The 24,076-nt window shown below is 44.4% G+C and overlaps 1 protein-coding gene across 2 annotated transcripts in view; it reads right to left on the minus strand.

Annotated features, from left to right (window-relative positions):
* The window catches only part of AOAH (acyloxyacyl hydrolase), a 172,089-nt gene that overhangs the window by 4,774 nt on the left and 143,239 nt on the right, over window positions 1–24,076 (minus strand). The window contains exons 16-20 of one of the 2 annotated variants that reach the window (XM_081244565.1): window positions 21,388–21,560; window positions 14,911–14,969; window positions 14,769–14,828; window positions 13,395–13,491; window positions 6,523–6,599 (exon numbers count right to left, since the gene is read on the minus strand). In XM_081244565.1, coding sequence (XP_081100691.1) covers window positions 6,523–6,599; window positions 13,395–13,491; window positions 14,769–14,828; window positions 14,911–14,969; window positions 21,388–21,560 — 466 coding nt within the window. Of the gene's footprint in view, window positions 1–6,522; window positions 6,600–13,394; window positions 13,492–14,606; window positions 14,678–14,768; window positions 14,829–14,910; window positions 14,970–21,387; window positions 21,561–24,076 lie in introns of those variants that run through there. The other variant, XM_081244566.1, reaches the window with a different exon arrangement.

Below are 24,076 nucleotides of genomic sequence, written 5' to 3' on the forward strand. Positions count from 1 at the left end.
GATGCATGGGAGGGCCAGCCTAAGTGTCTGTTATTTGAGGGTTCCCTGGCCCAGGAGGCCCTCCCTCCTCTCTCTCCCCACTGCCAGCTTAACTGCCTTTTTTGAGGGGCTCCACCAGTCTGTCAAGGACCTAGGGTCCCAGGGGCTTACATGTTGAGACAAATAAAGACCTAGAGACTTGTTAACTTATTTAAAGCCAATCCACTGGTTATATATCTGATGTCTGCCACCAGCAGTGTATAAGGATCAGGGCTCAAGAAAGAAGAGGGGGGCTTCCCTGGTGGCGCAGTGGTTGAAGGTCCGCCTGCCGATGCAGGGGACGCGGGTTCGTGCCCCGGTCTGGGAGGATCCCGCATTCCGCGGGGCGGCTGGGCCCGTGAGCCATGGCCGCTGGGCCTGCGCGTCCGGAGCCTGTGCTCCGCAGCGGGAGAGGCCGCGGCGGTGAGAGGCCCGCGTACCGCAAAAAAAAAAAAAAAAAAAAAAGAAAGAAGAGGGGATTGATGTCATGGAAAATTCACTGCCTGTAGGAAGAGTTTTAAGAGGATTGGTTTCAGTTGCTACTTCCATGAGGAGGGGAGAGGAGAGGAGGCTGTTTTGCAGAGAGCTTTGTTGGGCAAAGCTTCTAAGGCAGGAGGTGTCAGGAACGTTTAGCTAGGTGGTCTCAGCATAGCCAAGGAAAGCAGACTTGTATGTTCGTGGCTCTTTCAACGTTTTCTGTTTACTATTGTCTGATTTTAGGCCTAGCGATCTTTTACGTGCCTTTTCAGATACTTAACTTTGCAAAGATTTTAAAAAGTGGGTGTTTGAACAGGTAGAATTGCTACAGCTTCAACAGGCCACAAATCTGGGTCTCGGGTCTTTGCAATGACATTTCTTTTCTAAGAAAAACTTTCTTTGCATTTTGTCAGCAGTTTGACTGCTATTCCCAACTCTCGGATACACCTGCCCTCTCTGGAGGCATCTAGTGATCTCCTAGGACTTCTTTCCAGTGGGTCCTGCTGAGATGGGCAATGGTTCCCACTTTGTGGTAGTCACAGCTGCGTAATCCCTCTCCTTTGAGTGTGGTAGGACTTGTAACTTGCTTTTAACTTCTAAAATATGGCAAAGGTGATGGAATGTTACTCTGTGATTAGGTTACGTACAGTAGTGACTGACATAACTGGCAGACTCTCTCTGTTGCCATTTTGCACTCATTGATGAAGCAGGTGGCTCAGGTGGCCTCTGAGCAACAACCGATTAGGAACTGAGACCCTCAGTTCAACAGGTCTCGAGGAACTACATTCTGCCAACAAATTTGAGCTTCCAAGTCAAGCCTTCTGATGAGACCCAGCCCTGGCAGGCACCTTGATGGAAACTTGGGAGAGTCAGTGGAGCAGGATACCCAGCCTATCTGTGCCTGGATTCCTGGCCACAGAAACTGTGAGACAAGAAATGTGTCTCCGGGGCTTCCCTGGTGGCGCAGTGATTGGGAGTCTGCCTGCCGATGCAGGGGACATGGGTTCATGCCCTGGACCGGGAAGATCCCACATGCCGCGGAGCGGCTGGGCCTGTGAGCCATGGCTGCTGAGCCTGCGCGTCTGGAGCCTGTGCTCCACAGCGGGAGAGGCCACAACAGTGAGAGACCTGTGTACCGCAAAAAAACCAAAAAAACAAGAAATGTGTCTCTTACACTGTTGGTGGGAATGTAAATTGGTACAGCCATTATGGAGAACAGTATGGAGGTTCCATAACAAACTAAAAATAGAGCTACTGTATGACCCTGCAATGCCACTCCTGGGCATATATCTGGAGAGAAACATGGTCTAAAAGGATACATGCACGCCAATGTCCACTGCAGTACAGTTTACAATAGCCAAAATATGGAAGCAGCCTAAAAGTCCATCGACAGGGGAATGGATAAAGAAGATGTGGCACATATACAATGGAATACTACTCAGTCATTAAAAAGAATGAAATAATGCCATTTGCAGCAACATGGGTGGACCTAGAGTTTGTCATACTAAGCGAAGTAAGTCAGACAGAGAAGAGAAATATCGTATGATATTGCTTATATGTGGAATCTAAAAAAAAATGATACAAATGAACATGTTTACAAAACAGAAACAGACTCACAGACTTAGAGAACGAAGCTATGGGTACTGGGGCGGGGGGTGGGAAGGGTGGAGGGAAGGGATAGTTACGGAGTTAGGGATTGACATGTACACACTGCTATATTTAAAAAGGATAACCAGCGAGGACCTACTGTATAGCACAGGGAACTCTGCTCAATGTTATGCGGCAGCCTGGATGGGAGGGGAGTCTGGGGGAGAAAGGATACATGTGTATGTGTGGCTGAGTCCCTTTGCTGTGCACCTGAAACTATCACAACATTGTTAATCGGCTATACTCCAATATAAAATAAAAAGTTAAAAAGGAATGTGTGTGGTTTTTAAGTCATTTGGTATGCAACAATAGATAACTAAAATACCTTCTCAGTCTTAATTCTCTTTGATCTTTATTTTTCTTCATAATTTGATCCCTTGGGTCAATTTCATCCCTGCCAGTGTCTCCTGCTCTCAGCTAGAAGCTGGTGATTCCCAAACCTGTGTCTCCTGAGATCAGAACCCATAAATACGATCTAATGGCTGGATACTGTGCAGGAACCCCAAATTCAGAACGTTCAAATCTGCTCCTTCTTCTGAGTTTCTTCACTTTATATTTTCACCTCCCTTCATCCAGTTGTTGAATCCTGTGAGCCGTCTCACTCCCACCCACCGAATCCAATCAATCAGCAAGTCTAGCCTTATATATATTTCTTAAAATTCTGGTTCTACACTTTGGAAATGAGATGAAAATGTAAAGCGGTTGTCAGTCTATTGATATACAAGAATTTTTATATGCTTATCTATTTTCCATTAAAATATAAGTAAAGAATTTAGGTGGTGAATATAATCTGGCTCAAAAATTAATATCTATCAATCATAAATTTGAACTGTTCAACATAGCCCATATTTATACTTAAACTTGTCTGCCTAAGAAAACTGGAGCAGTTGAATCAGTAGTGGTTACACACTCCCCCCCTGCTTCTCTAGCAGGGTTTTAGGAAGAAATAGGCCAATAAAATAAAGCCTGCTCACTCCTTGGTGGTGAGGGGCCAGTATCAACTGTTTTTGCTCAGATGTACAGGATTGGTGAGGGGGCACTTGAAAAAGGTCCGAGTCTACTCTTTTGGTTGGTATTATGTCTGTGCCATAAGGATGAGGTCCTGAGACTCAGCCTTGCCCATCTGACTCTTTCAAGATGGAAAAGATGTGGACTCCCATAGCTGCCCCTTCACACTGCTTCTGCTGTAGGGCACACCATCGGGAGGCGAGTATGCAGGGGCATCCAGCGGGCCCTCTTCAAGGCTTCAAGTCACAACCCTGTCCTGATGGTGCTCACATCTGTATCTCCAGCTCAGATCCCTTCCTGAGCTCTAAGCTCGTACATTATCTGCTGCAGGGACATCCCCATATGGACGTCCTAGAGGCTCTTTAAATCCAACATGTACCAAACTCATCCTCAAACCACCCTATCCCCCTAAAGGTGTTCTTGACCTCAGCAGGCAATGAAATCATCTATCCAGTTTCCCATGTCACTAAAGAAGTATAATGCTTAGCATCTCTTTCTCTTTCACCTTGACATCCAATAAATGACCATGTTCTGTTGATTCAACTATCCGAATCTCTCCAATACAGGCCCTTCTCTTTCTCCTCACTAGCTCTGTTCAGGCCATCACCCTCTTGTGCACAGGAGTGTCCACACCCCTGCTAGACCAAACCATTCTTCATGGTGCTACCACAGGTATCTTTGTAGAGAACAAGTCTAGGTATTTTTCCCTCCTGCTGAAAAACCTTCAACGGCTCTCTGTTCTCCACAGTTGAAAAGGTCAAACCCTATTCAGACCTTATGTGACCTGTCCCTGAATATCTCTCTTGCTCCTTCTCTCTCCACTCCACTCTCGTGTTCTATGTCCCAGCCACACTGAAGCACTTTTATTACCTCCAATGTGCCATGCTTCCTTTTGTATTCAGGTCCTTGCCCTTGCACTTTCCTCAGCTCAACACTTTCTGCAGCCCCTTCCCTCTTCCTTTCACTTGACTAGTTCATGGTCTTCGTTCTGAGTTCCCTCCTCTGAAAATCTTTTCTTGCACCCCTCTCCCATTCCGTCCCCCATAATGTGCCCATAGCATCTGTGCTTGCACAGTTTGGAGGCATTGACTACTTTTTACATTTAATTACCTATTTATTTGTCATTCTCCCACTCTACCCTATAATCTCCTTAACCAGCAGGGGTGGTTTCCTGTTCACCCTTCTCACTGTGTTTGATACTGCGTAGGCACTCAATAGACATTCTAGGATGGCAATTTGCTATCTAGACTGCTCAGCTCAACATACATGATAACTAGGCAGGCTTTAGGCATATCTATCCATTGTCACCCACTTTAGATGTGGCTCCACCACTGTTGCCCACTCTATCACCCACTCTCAGCATGTGAACAAATCTCTCAAGAATAACATAAGATTATGACACACCGATTTTCAGCTTTTGACTCTGTTCTCAACAATTAGTTAACGGCGAAGCTGTTTGAGTGCAAGAAAGAGCCCCAATTTGACAGACCTTGAACCCTAATACTATTTTAAGAGTCAGGGACAGAATAGTCTTTTGATAGATCAGACAAATATGTCCCAAGGGATACAACAAAGCTGTCTTTGACTCTCTTCTTTTAAGTTTGTTCCTCACTGCTCCCTCTCTGACCATCTCCTCTCGTCCCCATTCTCTATAGAATCAGAAGGGTAAAATTATGTAATGTACAAAGAATGACAAGAACTACTACCTAATTATTGCCAGAAAGCAGGTCTCCACATTAACTATTCTAAAACCAAAGACATCATTTTTTTTTGGTGGGGGGACAAACTCTAATATTTAACCAGCTTCTAGCCAATAATTCTCTTGGATCAACCCATCCAAGTGATACACAAGAAACAGATATTCTGAGGTGCATTACTTACATTGTTTGGGTTGTTGTTACTTAACACAGTAAGATGTGCATTTAATACTCACTTTAAAATTTACCCAGCATCTGTGAGACTCTACTGTCCATCCATCTGATCTTGGAGTGGCACTCTTCCTTTTCTTTTTAATTAATTAATTAATTAATTTTAATTTTGGGCTGCATTGGGTCTTCGTTGCTGCATGCGGGCTTTCTCTAGTTGTGGCTAGTGGGGGCTACTCTTCATTGTGGTGGCTTCTCTTGTTGCGGAGCATGGGCTCTAGGCTCTCGGGCTTCAGTAGCTCTGGCATGTGGGCTCAGTAGTTGTGGCTCGTGGGCTCTAGAGTGCAGGCTCAGTAGTTGTGGCTCACGGGCTTAGTTGCTCCGCGACATGTGGGATCTTCCTGGACCAGGGCTCGAACCCGTGTCCCCTGCATTGGCAGGCGGATTCTTAACCTCTGCACCACCAGGGAAGTCCCTCTTCCTTTTCTTTTGAGACAGTTCTTAGCCCTGCCCATGGGTACTCATGGCACCTAGAGCTCAGGGGGAGGGAGGACTATGGTTCCCTTCATGTTTCTTAGGGGATGACCAGCCCTCCCTGTGGCCTGGCTGACCATGGAGATCAAGGCTACAAGGAGTGCTTCTCACGTTTGGACCCTTGTCAATGCCACAAAGGCTGCATCAGAAAGACAATAACCACAGAGGATTGCCTGTGGGGAAATGGCCCATCCCTCTTGCAGGGGACTGGCTTTCAAAATGTTAGAAGCAGCAGAGCTACTCCCCCACTTCTTCTTCTATTTTTTATACAAAGAAATATCATGAGCAAGTCCAGTATGTAGAACAGATAAAAGTGGAACTTCCCTGGCTGCAGCCAGGACAATGGACAGGGGAGGGGGAGGGGACAGAATCCCACCGTCTAGCTCCCCTTGCGAAGAGGCCAGAGTAGAACTACTTTCCAGATTGTTCCTCAGAATCCTAAATGAGAAACGGCTCTTACTGCAGAATATTGCTAAGGACACTGTTCTCCTCTCGTATGGTTCTCCTTTTTTTCTGGAAGGATCCATAGAAGGAATTTCTCACAGGGCTCACTTCCAGGAGTCCTTCTGATTTTTTTTTTTGAGTACTTAATTTATTTTTTATCTTCTTAAGGCTATGACTTATGCCCTTCTTTGCATCAGCCACGTAGGAAGCGTGAAACTGATTTCGTGGGCCCTTGCAGGCAGTTTCTTAGGACTTCCTGGGACACACTGTGAATTGTAGACATTAAGTCAGGAATTCAGGTATCATTTCTACCTTATTTTCTTTTTACTCTGATTTTCACTTTATTATTTTATTTATATTTTATCAATTTAATTTATATTTATTTATCTTCTGTCTTACACATGTGTGCACATCACCTCAAATTCTTTCTGGAATAAAACAGGATAAAAACGAATGCATGGGTGCATAATTATATTACAAAGATAACGTAACAGACTGCCCTCAGCAGCCATCGTGTGACTGCACTTACCTCACTAGGGTGGAATCCATCCACGGGTTCAATGAGCTGCCAGGGCTGCCCTCTGCTCCTCTGCCACTCCTCCGTGACTGCGGGGCGTGCACACACACACACACACACACACACACACACACACACACACAGAGGGTTAGAGACATGCTTTCCTGAGCAACAGTCAACACCCAAGAGCAAGGGCTGTGAAGGAGGCTCCTCCTGGGCCCATGCTTACCCAGCCATGTCTGCCTCTGCTGGGGGCTTTCTGAACAGAAATAATCTTTCCATTGTGTCATTATTTTTTCTCTAACTCAGGAAGACAAATGTGTGAGAGTGTTGGATGAATGTGGTTTGTAGAGTGAGGAGGGTGGTGGGGAAGGGGAGCTCGAAAATATTCAGCATCGATTTAAGTCCATCTCGTTTCTCAGTGGCCAGGAGGACAGAATTTCAGGAGTAGGAGGAAAATATTAAGCATTTTGTTAACATCTCCTTTCATTGGCTGCCATTTCCACACACTGCCTGCACACGTCAAGCAATCATCATTAAAACTCACACAGTTCGTCAGAAATATAATTACCTAAAATGATCTGGACATCACATTTAGAGTGAGTATGGCTACAGAGAAAACGTTATGAGCCCCAAAATGATGAACAGCAATAAAACTGTCCTTCAACAGGGGTGAGACCAAGAATGTCAGTTGCTCCAAGGCAAAGGCATAATGAACTCTCCATTATAATATCATACAGTCAATAAGAACTCCTCAAGGAAACTTCAAATCCCTAGAGAGCCTCCAGAGAGAAAAATGTGAAACCTACCATTCCCAGTGTAGCCCATGTGCTCATGTCCCTGGTGTCCAGAGAGGGGAACCGGCACAGCTGAGATTCCTCTAGTTCTTTCTCTTCATTTCACAAAAACTCAAGGGCAGGGATCTGTTCCCTCTTGCTCTCTTTGTTTATCTCTTTTGCCCCAAGGGAAGGAATGGAAATGCTATTAGGGGCTTTAACTGGATGAGAGAAGCTGGACTTTCCCAGGGCTGAATCAATACTATGCTGCTTTTGTAATTAGTCCTAATATCACGCCAGGCCGTCCACACTTGCTACCCAATCCTTGTCCCCAGAGGGGCTGCAAATACTGCTGTCCTTCTCAGAGCACAAGAAACAATTCCTGCTGGTGGTTTGGAGTCCTATACTGGATCACCAATTCCTGTTGGCTTTTTCCCTGCCAGAATGGCCACCACTGAGCCACTCTCTTATACTTTATGCCTGGGTTTTATTGGAGGTTGCTAGAAAAAGCAGCTAATGGAAAGTGGCCTTTGCATTTCTTGTGAAACTCAAATCAAGGCTATTGTCCACTGTGTCCTCCACATGTGGTCACAAGGGAGAGGCTGCTTCATGCTGGTAAACGGTGTATCTCTCTGAAGGAATGTTATGTATCTGCTCTTCTGATAGGAAGCTCAGAATTACAATGATACTGAAACCACATTAACCCTTATGAAGGCTTATTTGTTCTGCTGAACCAGCTTGCAGACCTCACAGTTTCCTGCCATTGGCCCTAGGTACCCCGTAAAAGACAGAGCCTTGGGGAAGCTTGCCTGGCTCTAGCTTCAGTTTACCTGGCTGTTCTGTTTTTTAGGCATGACCTCGGAACCAGATTTTCTGCTTCAGGTTCAATTCTGGGTGCTTCACCTTCCCCTCTGGATCTGACACTTTGAAGCACCTGTGGGTCCCTCCTGTCCTTCTGGGTGTGCCATACTGCTCCAGCCCAGCTCTGCTCATCCTGGCTCACCTGTCATGCATTCCCCATGCTTGGTTCAGACTGTTCTTTCTCCCCCTTGGTCAGGAGAGAATGGGTCACTTTCCTACTTGTTTTTTGGGTTCTGCTGTTCTACTTTCTAACTTTATGCTGATTCTCTCTCTGAGCCATTTCCAATCTGAACATCCAATCAATTACCCTTAATGGAGCACCAGGCATTGGAAGGGTTTCATCAAATACAAAGTCAATGTCACCCCCACTGAGCCCCCTCAGTGCTTTTTGTTCTTTTGTACTATATGTCTCATCTCTACTTTGCAGCCCCACAGGTTTTCTAATAGATCAACACTGATGCAGAAAGGTCCAGCCCAGGCAAGATGTCAGCCTCCTAGGCTCCTCTGTGACTTCAGAAGTGACCTCGCTTCCATTCTATTTGCACTCCTTTCCTTCACGCAAATCCTCAATGAACTTTTCAATCCTTTCTCCTGCTTCTCCCTTATTTTCAGTTTGGTTTCACCTTATGCTATACAAATGTTAAAAAGAGAAAGAAAAGAAAGAATGAAAGAAAATCTCAATCAGATGTTAACTCCCAGGCCTGTTAGACAATGGGAACCAAGCCCAGTCAAGACCTGAGAAAGGGTTGTATTAAAGAGATAGACAGCAAGCCATGGGCCTGACCTGGACCACTCACACATCCTCTGACCCAGCAGGGGTAGGAAGTTCCTTATAACACTTTTTGACTCTTCACATTGGCAGAGAAAGTTGTGTGACAAATTGAACCTAAACTTGTGCCTTCACTGGCCAAGAGAATGTTCAGAAAGGAATTACAGTGATCTGGAGATCTGGAAAGTCGACAGTGGAAAGCAAATTTGAGCTTATAAATGAAACACAGTTTAAGCCAAGATCGTGTTCCTGGAGAGGAATGTTTGTTAAGAGCTCCACATTAAAAAGACCAGACTTTCTTATACCCGTGTTTCCTCTAGTGTGATTCAATGCTAGTCTTACAAGGCTTAAAGTTAGTCTAGGCTGCTTCCATTTTGATTTGAATTTGACGTGCATTACTACCAAACTAAAAACTATCGCCCTTAGAGAAAGGGAGAGGTGGTGATAGATATTATACTTCATGGAACAGATGGACATAATTTAGTCATCAGAATTAATGACTATTTTTCAAAATGAGAAGGAATGGTGATTCTTCTACTCCCCTTGGAGGCTTGATCCCATAATGTAGGATATTTTCTCATATGATTATTGTGTCTCTGAGGCTTACCAGCCACTGAATATCTGTAGACATAAGAATTATAACACTTACAGGAAGAGTCAGTAACTCACAGGCAAGAGTTTAAGGTCTTACCTGTATTATGACCAGTGCTAGATAGAGTGACCCTTTTTAGTTTGTTTATCTCAGGGTGAAATTTTGCTTTCTTAGAATAAATGCAATACCAGACAGTGGTCTCTACTTCTTCCCTGATTTAGACTAGGTGGTCCAAGCAGGGTATTATGGTAGGTTGGTCAGTTCCCTTCCTGCCTGGGGCCATAATTAAAAATAGGCAGATAAATTCCCGTTTGTTCTTTGGAACACTTGAATTAAAATAAAGCTCTTGAAAGATCATGAGCGATCTCTTTGGATTTGGTACGTAATGTATTTCCTTTATTTGTAAAGTCAAAGAAGCTCTGCTAATGACCAGTTTTTCAGAGATGCAATAGAAATCACAGGAGTTTCATAGAACATTTGGTAGCTCCTTGATGATTAGCAGATATTTAAAAAGAGAAATCTGAATTCTGGTCAGCACTATGAAGTCACTGGTCATTTTGACGAACATACACTTGAGGGGAGGGGAACTAAGAACCAAAACTCTAACTGAGTTGTCTTAGAAGCTGAGGGGAGCTGGTGGTATATTTAAAGTGTCAGTGAAAAAATGGCCTTGTCAGCCAAATGGCATGCTCCTTCCTCTGTTTGGGAGGTGTGGTGGAGATGAAGAAAAAGGACATCACCTGTTCAAGCTGGCATTTCCTGAAGGGAAAAAAAATTGCTGCCTCTGTTTAGCTCATAACCAGTTGGAGGATGAGTCAGCAAGAGATAAAAAAGAGTCTTTGAGGTGAGCAGTCACCTTTTGGTGCTGGACTGAGGCTGTTAGAGCGGAGAACAGATAGGTCTCGTGTCTACTCTCAAGGGACAGGGACCCTCAACTGTCATTTGCTCTGTCACAGGGTGTAAAATTGTAAATCTCATATGAAAAGTGATATTTGTGATGCAATAGCTCAAATGCAGTATAGAAATGAGCGCAGAGATTTTCGTGTGACTAGTGAGACTGCAGATTTAATCAGTGACTCTATAGGGTTTTTATTTCTGAGAAAAGGAAACTGTGATAAGGAGATGCATTTCTACCATAGCTTCCTGTGAGGAACTCAAAGTGATGCACAGGCTCAGGTGGTGATGGGGAGAGTTAGACATTGAAAAAGAATAAACATTTATTATCCATCTATCATAAGCCCTGGAAGAATGTAGTAGGCGCTTTACATACAGTGATGGTGGTGGCGATGGGAGGGTGTCAGCTAATAGGTATCGGAGTCCTTACTACATGACAAGCACTGTCTCTATCCTTACATAGAGCCCACGGTTTAGTTACTGTTACCTTACACAAAAGGAAGCTAAACCTGAACGGTTATTTCATTTGCTCGAGGTTACACAGCTATTCTATGTCTGAGCTGAGACAGGAATCCAGGTCTATCTGGTTGTAAATTCTGGGCTCTTTGTATAATAACATATTCGCCTACATGAGGTAGGCCAGATTTCCAGGATGAAGAGCTGCCCAGCTGGGGCAGCTTATCCACGGAGATGGATCTGCGCCCTCTGCCTACTCTGGAAAATGCTAAAATCTCAAGGTAGGCATGCCCTTTGCAGTAGTCTAACATTGGGTGTAAGTTAAGACCTTACCACAGTTCTTGAGAACTAGATAAAAACGCCAGCTCTCTCGGAAGCACACATGATAGCACGTAGCCATTAAATGCATGATGCTGTATCGGATGTTTCTGGAGGCAGGTCCCAGAGTACCATTTCCTCTGCCTCCACTCTCCCTCCCACTGTGTCTTCTCTAGTGGAGACTAACTTCATGTGGAGAAGGTGAAGAAGGCCCTGGACCAAAACTGGACCTTCATTTTTAAGAAACGTCAGGGAATAACAAAGTCTCAGCAAATTCCTTGAACTGCTGATGAGACGTGTCAAACAAGGAGAGACACCTAGGAGGTTTCTCAGTAAGGTGACCAACTGCCATGTTGATGTAGAGTGTTCAGGTTAACTGAACTTTTTGCTATTTTATTGCATTTATTGTTGCTCTGAGGATAAGAACGTGCTGAGGAACCTCTGTTTCCAAGCATGTGGAATGCTGGCCAGTATGGGCGTCCAGGAGAAAGCTCTTTTCCCTGTATCTTTCACGAAGAGAGGACTGTTCTGTTTTGTTAACAACCATATTCCCAGCACCTACACAGCACACAGGAGGGCTTAGTAAAAATCTGATGACTAAATGACTAAGTTCTTAACCTTGGAGCATTGCAGGAGCCGTATTTATTAAATTTTAATGTGTGTTTTAATTTTAATAGATCATCTGTGGGTTATGTACAGATGTAGACTCTGATTAGGTACGTCCTAATTAGGAGTGGGGCCTGAGGCTCTGCATTTCTAACCAGTCCCCAGGTGTATAGATGTTGCTCATTTTGAACTACGTATTAAGTGGCAAAGGTGTGAGGGAATGGTGCTCTTGCCTGGGTGCTGGCTATGTACCAGGCATGGCATCTGGGAGGATTACACATTATTTTACATAATCATCACAAAGACTTGTTATGTAGATATAGTGTCTCCATTTCCAGGTCTGGAAAGGAGGGTTTAGAAATGTTCAGGGAATCGCCAACAGTCCCAAAGATAATACATGACAGAGCTAGAGATTACGGTGGAAAATGAAAAAGTCTCAAGTGAATGCTGGGCAATATTGTATTTTTAAAAACTTTATCTATATTCAGGGTGGGTGATGATCAAAGATCACTTGGTGGTGCATCTGTTTACACCAGGAATTCATTAATGAGGCTTTAACTCTGCATTTTAATGACAGGTCATTTATCAAAATGTCTCTCCCCATGAGAGAAATACATATCACCTAGGCAGGAAGTCTAGTTAACGGAGATCAGTCTTGTTGAAAAGATGTTAAGGATTGAAGTACTAGAGTCTACAATGCAAAACATGTCAGCTAATGTAATATTTGATAATTCATGATGGCCATCTGTCTCATCCCAGGTGCTTGGGCTGGGGGAGCTGGTGGTGGGGAGATAGAGATGATAAACTCTGTATGAGAAATCGTCCACTCTTTGCATACACTGCAAAGCTTTTCATTAGCATCATCTCAGCTGGCAGTCAATCAACAGAGACTTTTCTCTCGCATAACAGTTGCTTAGCAATGAAAATGGGACTGGAAGGATTAAAGTCAATAGATAATAATTTTTCAGAGTCAAGATGTAAAGGATAAATCCAGTAATCATGGCTGTTTTCTTGTGGCCACTCATCAGTGACCCCAGTGTTTGGACAGAATGCTAGAAAAGCAGCAGTAATGTTCTTTCCAGAAAGCTGGGATATGGTTTGTCCACTTTGCCATAGGTATCTGAAGTCCTCCCTTTGAGACTCATTAGTTTCATCATGTGTGAGGTCTGGGAATCTGCCTTGTTTTGAGTCCTTAGGTAATCCAGTGGCCCCCAAGGAGAGGCAGTGCCTTACCCCTCATTCCGGTCACACTCATCTTTAGCCCAGCCGTAAGCGGGCCATTGCTAAACTGTCAAGAGTAAGTTAGATGATTCCACTGATCTGTTGGATCCCAGCCCAAAGCTGTTTCCAGCTGGTCACTGGCTCTATTGCTTCAGGGATTCTAAAATAATGGTGAATTAAGGAGGTGATGCTAAGTTTCCACCTTTCCAGAAAGAGTCTCACACTTTATCTTTTTTCAATACTCAGAGCTATTAATGCGTCAGAATGGGCAGAAGCGACCCTGCCCAATATACTGCCTGTTGGCCTGTAAACAAACGCCTTGCCCAGGTAGACTCTAAATGGTAGCTGCTGCTTCTGTCTTGTGTCAATACCTAAACCAAGCAAAACTTACTTTCTTGGAAGTCAAAATCCATGTAGAAAAGATTGAAGTTCGTAAATTTCTGGCTGGTTGCAATTTTTTTCAGCGTATTGGAGAGTTGTTCTGCTCTCTGAATATAAAGGAAACAGGGAGAATTTCATGAAACCTAGACTTGGGCTTTAGGGAGACAATTCAGGCAGAACAAAGAAATCAATAGTCCCCACCCCACCCCGACTACAAATCACCCGCAGAGAGCAGCTCTGCATATTAAATTCCATTCATGCACAAATGGCCAACGAGCATACAAAACTGTTCAAATTCATTAGGAACAAAATCAGTGCAAATTAAAGTATTAAGATACCACTTTCTCCCCATGGGTTTGGCAAAGAAAAGATGAACAATCATGATAATAAAGAGTATTGCCATGGGATATGTGATTGAGAATGTCAATTTGTTTAACCTTTCTAGAGAGCAATTTGGTGATAGGGATCAAATCGTTAAACATGAGGTACTCTTTGACCCAATAATTTCCTAGGAATTTGTCTTAAGGAAGTAGACATGGTACACAAAGACATACATCTTCATATATACAAAGGTTCATCACAACGCTATTTATCATAGTGGAAAATTCGAAACAATCCATATGTCCAACACCAAGGGATGAAATAAATCATGGTACATTCATATGCTCTATTTTCTAAAATGATTACAAAATTATGATGTGGAGGAATGATTATGAACATCAGAAGGTACAGAACAATATGTACGCAAAACCCCCAAAATAACTATCTATGAAAATAATATTGGAAAGACATACATACATATTAATTTTGGGTGGTGGGATTTTGAGTGATTTTTGTGGGTTTTTTTGTATTTTTTACATTTTCTAAGGCTTTTTAAAAATTGAAATATATTTCCCTTGTAAAAAATGTTTACTAAACTCCTTACAAAGAAATTATTTACCATCTGTGAAGGAAATGTGGGAAACTTTCTCAGAGAAGAAAGGAAGGCTCTGGGGCACCTGGTCGTCCCCTACCTTGGAAGAATTCCAGCCCTGCATACACTTAACCTTCATCACTTCTCTGACTCTACAAATATGCCTAGGACCAGCTTTCAAAGGTGTGTGTGTTTGTGCATGTACATGCATGTGAGTGTACAAGAGAGACAGGCACACATAGAGACAGTGATCGAGAAACCCAGCAAGAACTACAGACTCAGCGAGGCAGAAGGAGGGGGACAGGTCACCCCGCATTCTCCTGACTCCTCAAGCATCCGGGAGTTTGTTTCTTTTATTCACCAGCTTGGAGGCCATCGCCCTGCCAAAATCCCATCCCCAGTGAAAACCCTGCAGCAAACACAGGGAGAGAATGATCAAAGACAGTATCAAAGGGCCTGCGACAGCCCTACCTCGGAAGTGAGAGTCCGGAGCGTCTTATTGGAAGACATCCAGCCGTGGCAGGGGCTGACCTGAGAGCAGGAAAACACTGATTACAGAAGAACAGTGCTGGTTGTGGGAACATAGCTTTGGAACAAGTCAGCGTGAGCTCACCTGGAGACAGTTCAGGAAGGAGTAGAAATGCGCGTAGGTCACGTCCTTGTTCAGCTGGCCTGGAAAACAGAGAGGTCTGGCATGTTGCATGCACTCAGATATAGCAGCCACCTAGGGACCCTGGTGGGTGAGCCAGCCTCTCTTGCAGAAGGCTGGAGCCTCCAGGGACCTGCCCTGGCTTTGCATTCGGCGTTGCTCTTGAAGATGCCTGTGCTTTCCTTCTTTCTGAGCCCCCTAGAAATTCAGACCTGGGGTTGGGGAGCGGCCCCAAGTTTACTCCTATCTCGAGCTCCTCGCAAGGGCTAGGGCAGGGTGTGAGGGGCCTGACCTTATCTGGACCCCAGGTAGAGGGATTCAGGGCACCGTATGGACCAGAACACCACTAACAAAGGACCTGGCAGAGCAGTGGCTTTCTCCTGGCAATGGTATGAAACGCCAAGTCCTTGTGGGGTCCAGGGAGCATTGAAGGTGGGAGTTGACCAAATCCTCCTCCTTTTGTGTTTATGAAACACTCAGGTCTGACCCAATTATCCCATGCTGAGGACCTGGTGGGACTCTGGAGGGTCTGAAGGTCTGACCATGCACTGTCCTGCAGTTTGGTGAACTGAAGTTTTCCACAAGTGCTTGTGTGGCCATCGGACTGGGGAGGCTGGCACGTTCGTTATATCCCTTCGTGGCCCAGTGGTTATCTTATTTGAGCCGTCATTAGTAGCTAGGCTCTATTTTTTTGCTGCAGGTTAAAGAAGTACATACGCATGAAGTGGTAAGCGCCAAATGTGAGTTCATGCAGAGCCTTTCCAATACCCAGAATCTGGGGGCGTTATTTATTCTCTCTTCTCACCTCCCACCACCGCCCCTTCTACCGTATCGCGCGCCCCACCCCCGAACCGAGGCAATTCAAGTTTCATGCTGTGGCTGAGACACAAAATCCAGGTTCTCCCAAATCTCAGGGGTGAATGACCAATGTCTTATCCATTAACACTTCTCTCACGCTTGAAAAAATAAAGGAAAATAATAGGGCCTATCTCGGAGCGAAGAGAAAGATTGAAGGTGATAGAACACGGTCTTATTTTTCACGTATACCTCAGATCAGTTAGACTGATAGATTCAATTTTCTTGTCATAGGGGAAAAATATATTATCTGTGTGGGTGAGTGAATCCCAGGACTGGAAAACCACAGGCTCATTATCGCCATTAAAGTCACAGTGACACACTGGGTCTTCTCTGTGCTCCAAAGGTGTCTGCATTTTCACATTTTAGATGAATCCCAAGCCACCGGCTTCTGTCTTCACTTTCATTTTATGGGCTCCACATGGAGCCCTGAGCTCCTTGATCCATCTTTCTCCAAGATCCTGTTTTCCATCACAGAGGCTGCTTTCCCTCTATTTGTGTGTGTGTGTGTGTGTGTGTGCTTTTGTAATTTGCCTTCTTTCTGTATGTGGCCCTGCCCGTCTCAGTCCAGCCCAGCTGCAGTGACTGACACCTTCAACCTGCGTTCCCCACCCTCAATCCTCCATGTGCCCGGAGGACTTGGCTCTCGCCCCCTTCCTAGCAGCAGCCTTCCCTCTGCCATCTTATTTCTTTGTTGGGACGGGGGGCCTTGTAATAAACCTTAGGGAGCTTGGCTGGGGCCCTGACACCCTGCTTGGCCCTGACTCTCACCTGGTGGCCTCTCTTTTCCCCGCCCAGTGGATGAAGTCTCTTCAACCTGCTGGAGGTGGCACCTCATGCCTGACCATAAATAACACTCCTGCACCCTCTCCCTCCCCACCTGCAAGACTGGACTGCTCTGCTATCCAGAGGGAATGGAGGTTATCCTGCCCCTGGATACTGGAAGCTCATCTGCTGGCTCCCCTTTGGGGGTTAAGCTGAGCCATAGCCTTGTTGTATCCCAGCTTACTCCCCTCTTCCTACTGTCTTACTGCTGAGGTCCCAGAACATGTTAGGATGAGACCACAAGGCATATCCTCCTTCTGGACCAATCCCTGTTCCCTCCCCTTCAAGTCCTTGCAATTCTGGCACTGGCTCTAATTGGACCAGGTTGATGGAGGGGAAATTCTTAGGTGAGTAGGTGGGTCTGTGGACAGGATAAGCACACATTAGCTGTAGTGAGAAGAAAACTGGGAAAGGTATAATGGGTTGGTTTCCCTTCTCTCTGGTATTTCTGCCTATTAAAGGTCAGGGTGTCTCTGGGGCTGGTCATGTGGAAGGTTGGCTGAGAGTGCTTGTGATGGGTTTATGACGAAGAGGGAAAACAGTTCTTATGCTTTTCTCCACTGACTGGAACTGTCAGTTAGTCATTCGCTCTTTCTTTTTATGTATGACTTTTTATCCTTGTTACTTTAATGGTATTCTTCCATAGCGAGAAGCCCTGGTATAAAGACTGATCCTACCTATATGTTGTACCTACATGCAAAGAGGTGGTGTCTGTGACTCCCTGGTTAGAAAGTGAATCTGGTGAAGAAAGGTGGTCATGAATGCCCAGGACAGGGGCAGAGGGCTGTCCCACAGTGGCCAGGAACCATCAGTGTGTGTGTGTGTCTGTGTGTGTGTGTAAGGGGGGGAGCCTGTGGGTTGGCCCAGTTGATACCATATGCTCCCTCTGAAGATCAAAGGGATCTACCCCAGCTCCTATAGTAGCAGCTCGAGTCTGTCATGTGTATGTTCTTTAGGGCAGAGTCTTTGGCATTTATTTAATGCTGGGACCACAATTGAAATTTTAGCTACCGTAAGAGCTTAGTACTAACAAAGATCAGCCACACCTTCATGAAATACCATCTGAGTGTATTAAACCTTGGTAAAACCACATTAATTTAAACAGGGAGGAAGCCAGTAATAAAATTGAAGGCATACTACAAGGTATTTTAAAATACATTAGGTTTCAAGTTTAAGAGTAATTGGGACAAAATGGAGCTTTTGTGGATATTTTGTGGCAGAGGCCCTTCAAGGAAGGCTGACTTGCAGACTTATTTGTAGCCAGCACTCCCAGATTTCTTGATCATAGTCTAACCCTTTGGATAGCTCCCTGAATGCATATGGCTTAGAAAAGTGTCATTGGCCCTCGGTAATTTCACTGTCAGGATCTATATACTATCTGTCCTTTCCTTAGAGGACAAGGACTTCATCTTAGCATCATTTTTACCCTCAAAGCACGTAATAGTTATCTCAGACATATTAATGGAAAGATTGCCTTCCTTATAGACTGTGCCTGAGAGGACTCATCCCTGGCCAAACATAAACTTTCTTGAAAGATCTATGAATGTATAATCCTAATGTGTGAGACTTACTTTCTGGTAATTCCTCAAAAAGACAAAACATTCTCACCAGGAATTTGAACTGCTGGTAGAGCCTGTGGGGGCTGTCACAGGCCTTGGCAGCCAGGCAGTGACTGGGTCGTGACTCACAGACAAGGCTAAGAGGAATGATGCTAGCCCCTTCCTCCCCAGCAGGAGTCAGCAAGACACCCATTCTTGTTCTGGGCCTCCACTACCTGCAGATCTGATGCTGTGGCATTTAATCTTCTCTTGCCTGAATAGTCAGGCTGAATTCCCACCTGTTTACTGAGGCAGCAGAGAATGTAATCACTGACTCAGGGCTGCTCCCCTGACCCCTTTTGCTCCCTGGCCTCTTTCTTAATCCTTAAGGGGTGGCTAAAGTCAAGTCTACAGATTATCATCATCATGTTTCTTGGCTCAAAGGCAGAAGAAATGGAAAACCCCTTTTATTTGCTTGCCCCACCCTTAGCACAGTGCCCCAGCAATCAGACTCAGGTATGTGGCTATTGATTAAGATGAGATCCACCCTAACCTGGGCAAAGCAACCAGGCCTTGAGGCTGAGCTAGCATTAACCTGCTTCACTGCCGGTTCCTGTCTGTGGGAACGAAGATTCAAAGATTGGATGTGGAGCAGGGCAGAACGGAGGCAATGAGAGGGGAGCAGCCCCCTGCTCAAGCTTCTCACCTTATGTGAGTTAGGAGCCTGCCAAAGGAGGAATGAGGAGGCTGGGTAAATCCCACCTACTTCCCCAGTCTGTTTAGGAAGGACCCTGATGCTTCGTTGAGGAATTTATGATTTCTTTCCCATGGCAACCAGGCAGCAGGGATAATTTAGGATGTGAATAACAACTGAAAAACATTAAACAAATTTTAGGTGGTTATAACTTTCTCCCTAATTGGATTCCCCCTACTCCCAAACTAGAGTTGTTTATATAGAACACGCTTGTTCCACCCTTTGCTCTTGTGCTGTAAAGTGCTAGTCTAGATCAGCGGCTGGAGGGAGGCCATCTGAGGATAATGCAAAGCCCAGAGCAGGGTTTCTCAACGTTGGTGCTATCGACATTCTCGGTTGTAGGGGGCCGTCCTGTGCATTGTAGGATGTTTAGGAACATTCCTGGATTCTACCCCTTGGATGCTAGTAGCACTCCATCTCCAGGGGTGATATGATAATGGGCGGGTGGGTTGCCCCTGGATGAGAACCACTGGCCAAGAGAATCCACCAAGTGATTGATGAGTCCCCTGATCAATCACCTTTTTCCTTTCCTTGCTCTCTTCCAAGTTACGTGGAGTCATTTTTACATACTGTGGTTGAGTCAAGGGAACGGCCTGGCATATCTGAGAAAATTTATGGAGTCAGTCTAACCGCAGTTCATGGGAAGGGAGTGGGATCTAAAGTCAGAAAACCCAAAGTCAAGTCCCTATTGGGGTGACAGAGTAAATTGGGAGCACATCTCCCCTACTCCCAACTTCCCTTTCCCAAGCATTTCTTAGCATGGGAAAAATCTAGGAGTCTGAGAACATCTGTTGGGGGAACTGAACTTTTCATCCCCAAATGGCTCAAAGAGACATGATCAGCCCAAGTGGTTGTCCTTCACATGTCCAAGGCAGCCCAGAATGGAGTCAAGTTCACTGTGTGATCAGGTTAAAGGGCATGGTCAAAGCCGTGTGAATAAGAGGAACATGCTTTCCACATGAGAGGCTGGACAGTGTTTCCTTGGAATAATAACATTTGTGGCACATTTCATAATTGAAGAGAAAAATGACTTCAGTCACATCGGTGGGGAGCCTGGAATGTGGACATGTTCCATTGTTCCCCAGTGAAGGGACCCTAGTGGAGGGGTCAGAGCCCTTTGAGAGCTGGTTAAAGGGTCCCTGCTCTTATGTGGGGTGATGTGGAACTTCCTGCGGGAGCTGGTAGGGAGGTTGGCTTAAACAGGAACTACAGGAGGAGGACCAGGGGGGATTGAAAAGGCACAAGGACGTTATGTATGCAAGGGAAAGCTCTCCACCTCTACCCACTAAGGAGGGCGCAAAGGAAGGAGTTTCAGGTCTTCCCCCTCTGAACTGCTCGCCTGACTCATAAGGAACTGCTTGGACCTCCAGGACAGTGTAGCACCTGGGCACTGTCGCTTGGGTTGGTCTAAGGAGGTGGCTATGGCAATACCAGGGAAAGGGCAGCCCTTTTCCATGAGAGACTGGCACAGGTGCTGTCGATATGGGGCTGAGGGGCTGGTCCCCAGGCCCCTCCTTGTAGATGCCTGTCAGAGAGGCCTGAGGCCAGCACTCCCCATCCTCCCTTCCTGCTTAATTTTCTGTAGTAAAACTTATCATCCTCTGACTTTTGGAGTCTTTCTCCCACTGTAACATAAGCCTATGTTGACAGAGATTTTTGACTATTATGTTCACTGGTGGTTACACAGTGCCTAGAACAGCGCCTGGCATATAATAAGTATTTTTGGAAGGACATTCTTCCCTGAAACACAGCAAGAGAGCCCTGCTACACCCGGCTTGCATATACAATAAGCTGTGCAACATTTGGCAAGCTACACAACTTCTCTGAGCCTTAGTTTTTTCATCTATCAAATGGAATTAATAGAAACATTTATCTCACAGAATTGTTTTAAGGATCAGCATGGCAGCCCTTCCCAAGGTGAATTACTACTACTTTCACAATGTTTGTGAAGCATCTGGCATGCTAGAAATTCTATTAGAAATTTCTTGGAACTTTAAAGCATTTCAGAGCCAAGGACTCCAAGAGAGTGTAGAAGCAGGGAGCAAGCCCTCTGGAGGACCCTGTTGTACAGAACTCTAACTGGCCACCAGGGTGCACAGACATCATTAGAATCCTGGCCACTAGGGGGCACTCACCACCGAGGTTTGGAGAAATCCTTCCCTTTGTCTCTTTCCTATCTCTTGTTTGGGCTTCATTGGCTCCTTCTAGATTTCACCTTCAGTGAAGGAGTTTTAAACTCTTACCTTTCAGTTTGTCCTAATTCTTTGCCAAATACATCTGCCCTTTCTGACTTTGGATCTGGTTCTGGCCACCTTTGGATACTGACCTTTTAGATCCTGTACCTGGGTGCTCTTCCCTTCATCGTTCTGGTGGCATTTTAGGTGTATTCCTGTATGGTTTGAACTACATATATCTGAACTACGAATACATTGACATTGTTAAAGAGTAAAAACATCTTCAAACTGATACCGAGAGGATGATATCTGCTGTGCAAATTATCCCAGAGAAAGGTTCCATCTGGTAAGCCGTTTAAAATAACATGGCTGCCATTTGGCAGGTGGGAATCTAGATACTGCAGAGTCTGCATGACCTTTGAGTAAAATTTTTCAGGAGTGGTCATTGCTGGGACGGGATCAATCTTCCTGTTCACAAAAGAAACAAAGTATCTTAGTATATTATAGGATAAATGCACGCAAATATAAGACCCACCCCCAAAACACACACACACACACACACACACACACACACACAGTAGTTATTGGTGTTATTTGCAAAATATTTCTGGTTTCTGGACTCCCTTGTGGTTGGGTGAGCCAGGTCTGGCCTATGAGTTGTGAGCACAAGTGACATGTGTCATGTTTGGTTGTATGAGAGCCTCCAGGATGCCCTTTCTCTTTGCCATGAGTCTGGGCAATGTTCTAGAAAGCAGCTGCTTCACCAATCTGAGTCCTGGAACAGAGCTCCATGGTGATCCCTGATGGACAATGTAGTGCGAGTAAATAAATATTTATTGCTTTATGCTACTAAGATTTAGGGGCTGTTTGTTCCTGCAGCATAATTTCACCTATCCTGACTGTTACTCACAGTTAATAGGATCAAAGGGGTCTGGTATTGCTTATTATTTGTTTGACACTTTGAGCTCTGCAACTTGGTCTTTAAAACTTTTCACATATATAACAGTCAGGGAGATGAAATTTCACTGAGAAATGAAGTGACATTATGTGTCCACATTACATCTTTCCATTCTACAGTGAACTTTTGAACTTTCATGAATTTCATGATAGACTGCTATTCCAGGCTATACCCCTGCAACAATATCTGTCAACAGATAATTCCAATTTGCATCACTGCCTTTCTCTATATAGAAGTGCGTGTGCTCTACAGAGGATATGTGAAATTTTAAATTATATTTTAATCTTCTTGTTCCACAAAACTAGTGAAAACAGAAAAAGGAAGTGCTGAAAGTAGTTATAAGAGCACAGTCCTAAAATCAAAGAATTTAAGACAAAGATGTAAATCATAAGTGAAAGTAGCAAATCTTTAGCTTTAATTAGACATTTACTGAATTTAAGCTGGTTGTCTTATTTTCATTTGGTTTGGAAAAGAACAAAAGTGAGGATTGTACAAAATACTAGAAATACATCATTGAAAGTTCCATTTAAATCTCCCTCCCTCCCTCCCTCCCTTCCTTCCTTCCTCCTTTCTTTCTTGTTATCTTTAAAAGGCAAGGTATACACCTGGAGACTGTCATACAGAGTGAAGTAAGCCAGAAAGAGAAAAAAAATATCGTATATTAACACATATATGTGGAATCTAGAAAAATGGGATAGATGACCCAGTTTGCAAGGCAGAAATAGAGAGACAGATGTAGAGAACAAACGTATGGACACCAAGGGGGAAAGCGGGGGTGGTGATGGTGGTGGTGGGATGAATTGGGAGATTGGGATTGACATGTATACACTAATATGTATAGAATAGATAACTAATAAGAACCTGCTGTATAAAAAATAAATAAATTAAATTAAATTAAAAAAACAAAAAAACAGGGCTTCCCTGGTGGCGCAGTGGTTGAGAGTCCACCTGCCGAAGCAGGGGACATGGGTTCGTGCCCCGGTCTGGGAAGATCCCACATGCCGCAGAGCGGCTGGGCTTGTGAGCCATGGCCGCTGAGCCTGCGCGTCCGGAGCCTGTGCTCCGCAACGGGAGAGGCCACAACAGTGAGAGGCCTGCGTACCGGAAAAAAAAAAAAAACCAAAACAACAAACCAACAAACAGAAAAAGATTTAAGGGAATAAAGAAAACTACGGAGTGACTAATAAATTTACATAATAGCATTTCAGAGGGCAATGATAAAGGCTATCACACTGAAGCCCAGAACCTAAGCGACTGGCAAGTTTAACATAATACTAACATACTTTCTATTGAACTGTTTAATACAACCTTTCCTCCTTCCCTGCCATTAAAAAACACTTTGATGACTCTTATCTACTACAGAATGAAATTCAAACTCTGTGGTTTAGCACTAAGACCCTCTACTGTCTGCTCTTCCCTATCTCTCATTTCTTTTGCTTCTCCCAGGACAGGATGAGCTGTTAATGCCAGTGTTTGTAGATGACCACACCTCATGTTACCCATTTTCTTTATTTTTGAAACTGCTGCCTGGCCAAATGCTCAGTACTGTGAACTATACTAGTAGTTGTAGTAGGTAAACTACACTCCATGTAGGCAGGGATTTTGTTTTGCTTATTGCTGTATTTCTAGTGCTTAGAGCAGAACACTGCATGTAGTAACTATGTGTTGAATAAATGATTAAAGGATTGAATCAATAAATGTAAATACAGGGAAAAAAAGGGCAAGGTATAAATAGGGATTCTAGAATATTTTTTGGCTTTAATATGTAAGTCTATTATTGTTCGTCTTTTGCACCGCTGACTTTTGTACAAGCCTTCAGGAACATATCAAATTTGAATTAAGATACTAACCTGCATTAACCTGGGAGTTGAAAATAGAATTCTCTTTAGGCTTTAAACTGCCTGTTGTTAACCTAAATGGAATCATGCTATAAGTTACCTTCTATTTTAAGTCCTTAAAATTCCAGATTTACCTAATGATCCTGGAGTGGATTGAATAGCCTCCCTCAGAATGTGACCTTATTTGG

The sequence above is a fragment of the Mesoplodon bidens genome, assembly GCF_964165515.1.
Source record: "Mesoplodon bidens genome assembly, chromosome: 9".
Taxonomy (NCBI): Eukaryota; Metazoa; Chordata; class Mammalia; order Artiodactyla; family Ziphiidae; genus Mesoplodon; species Mesoplodon bidens.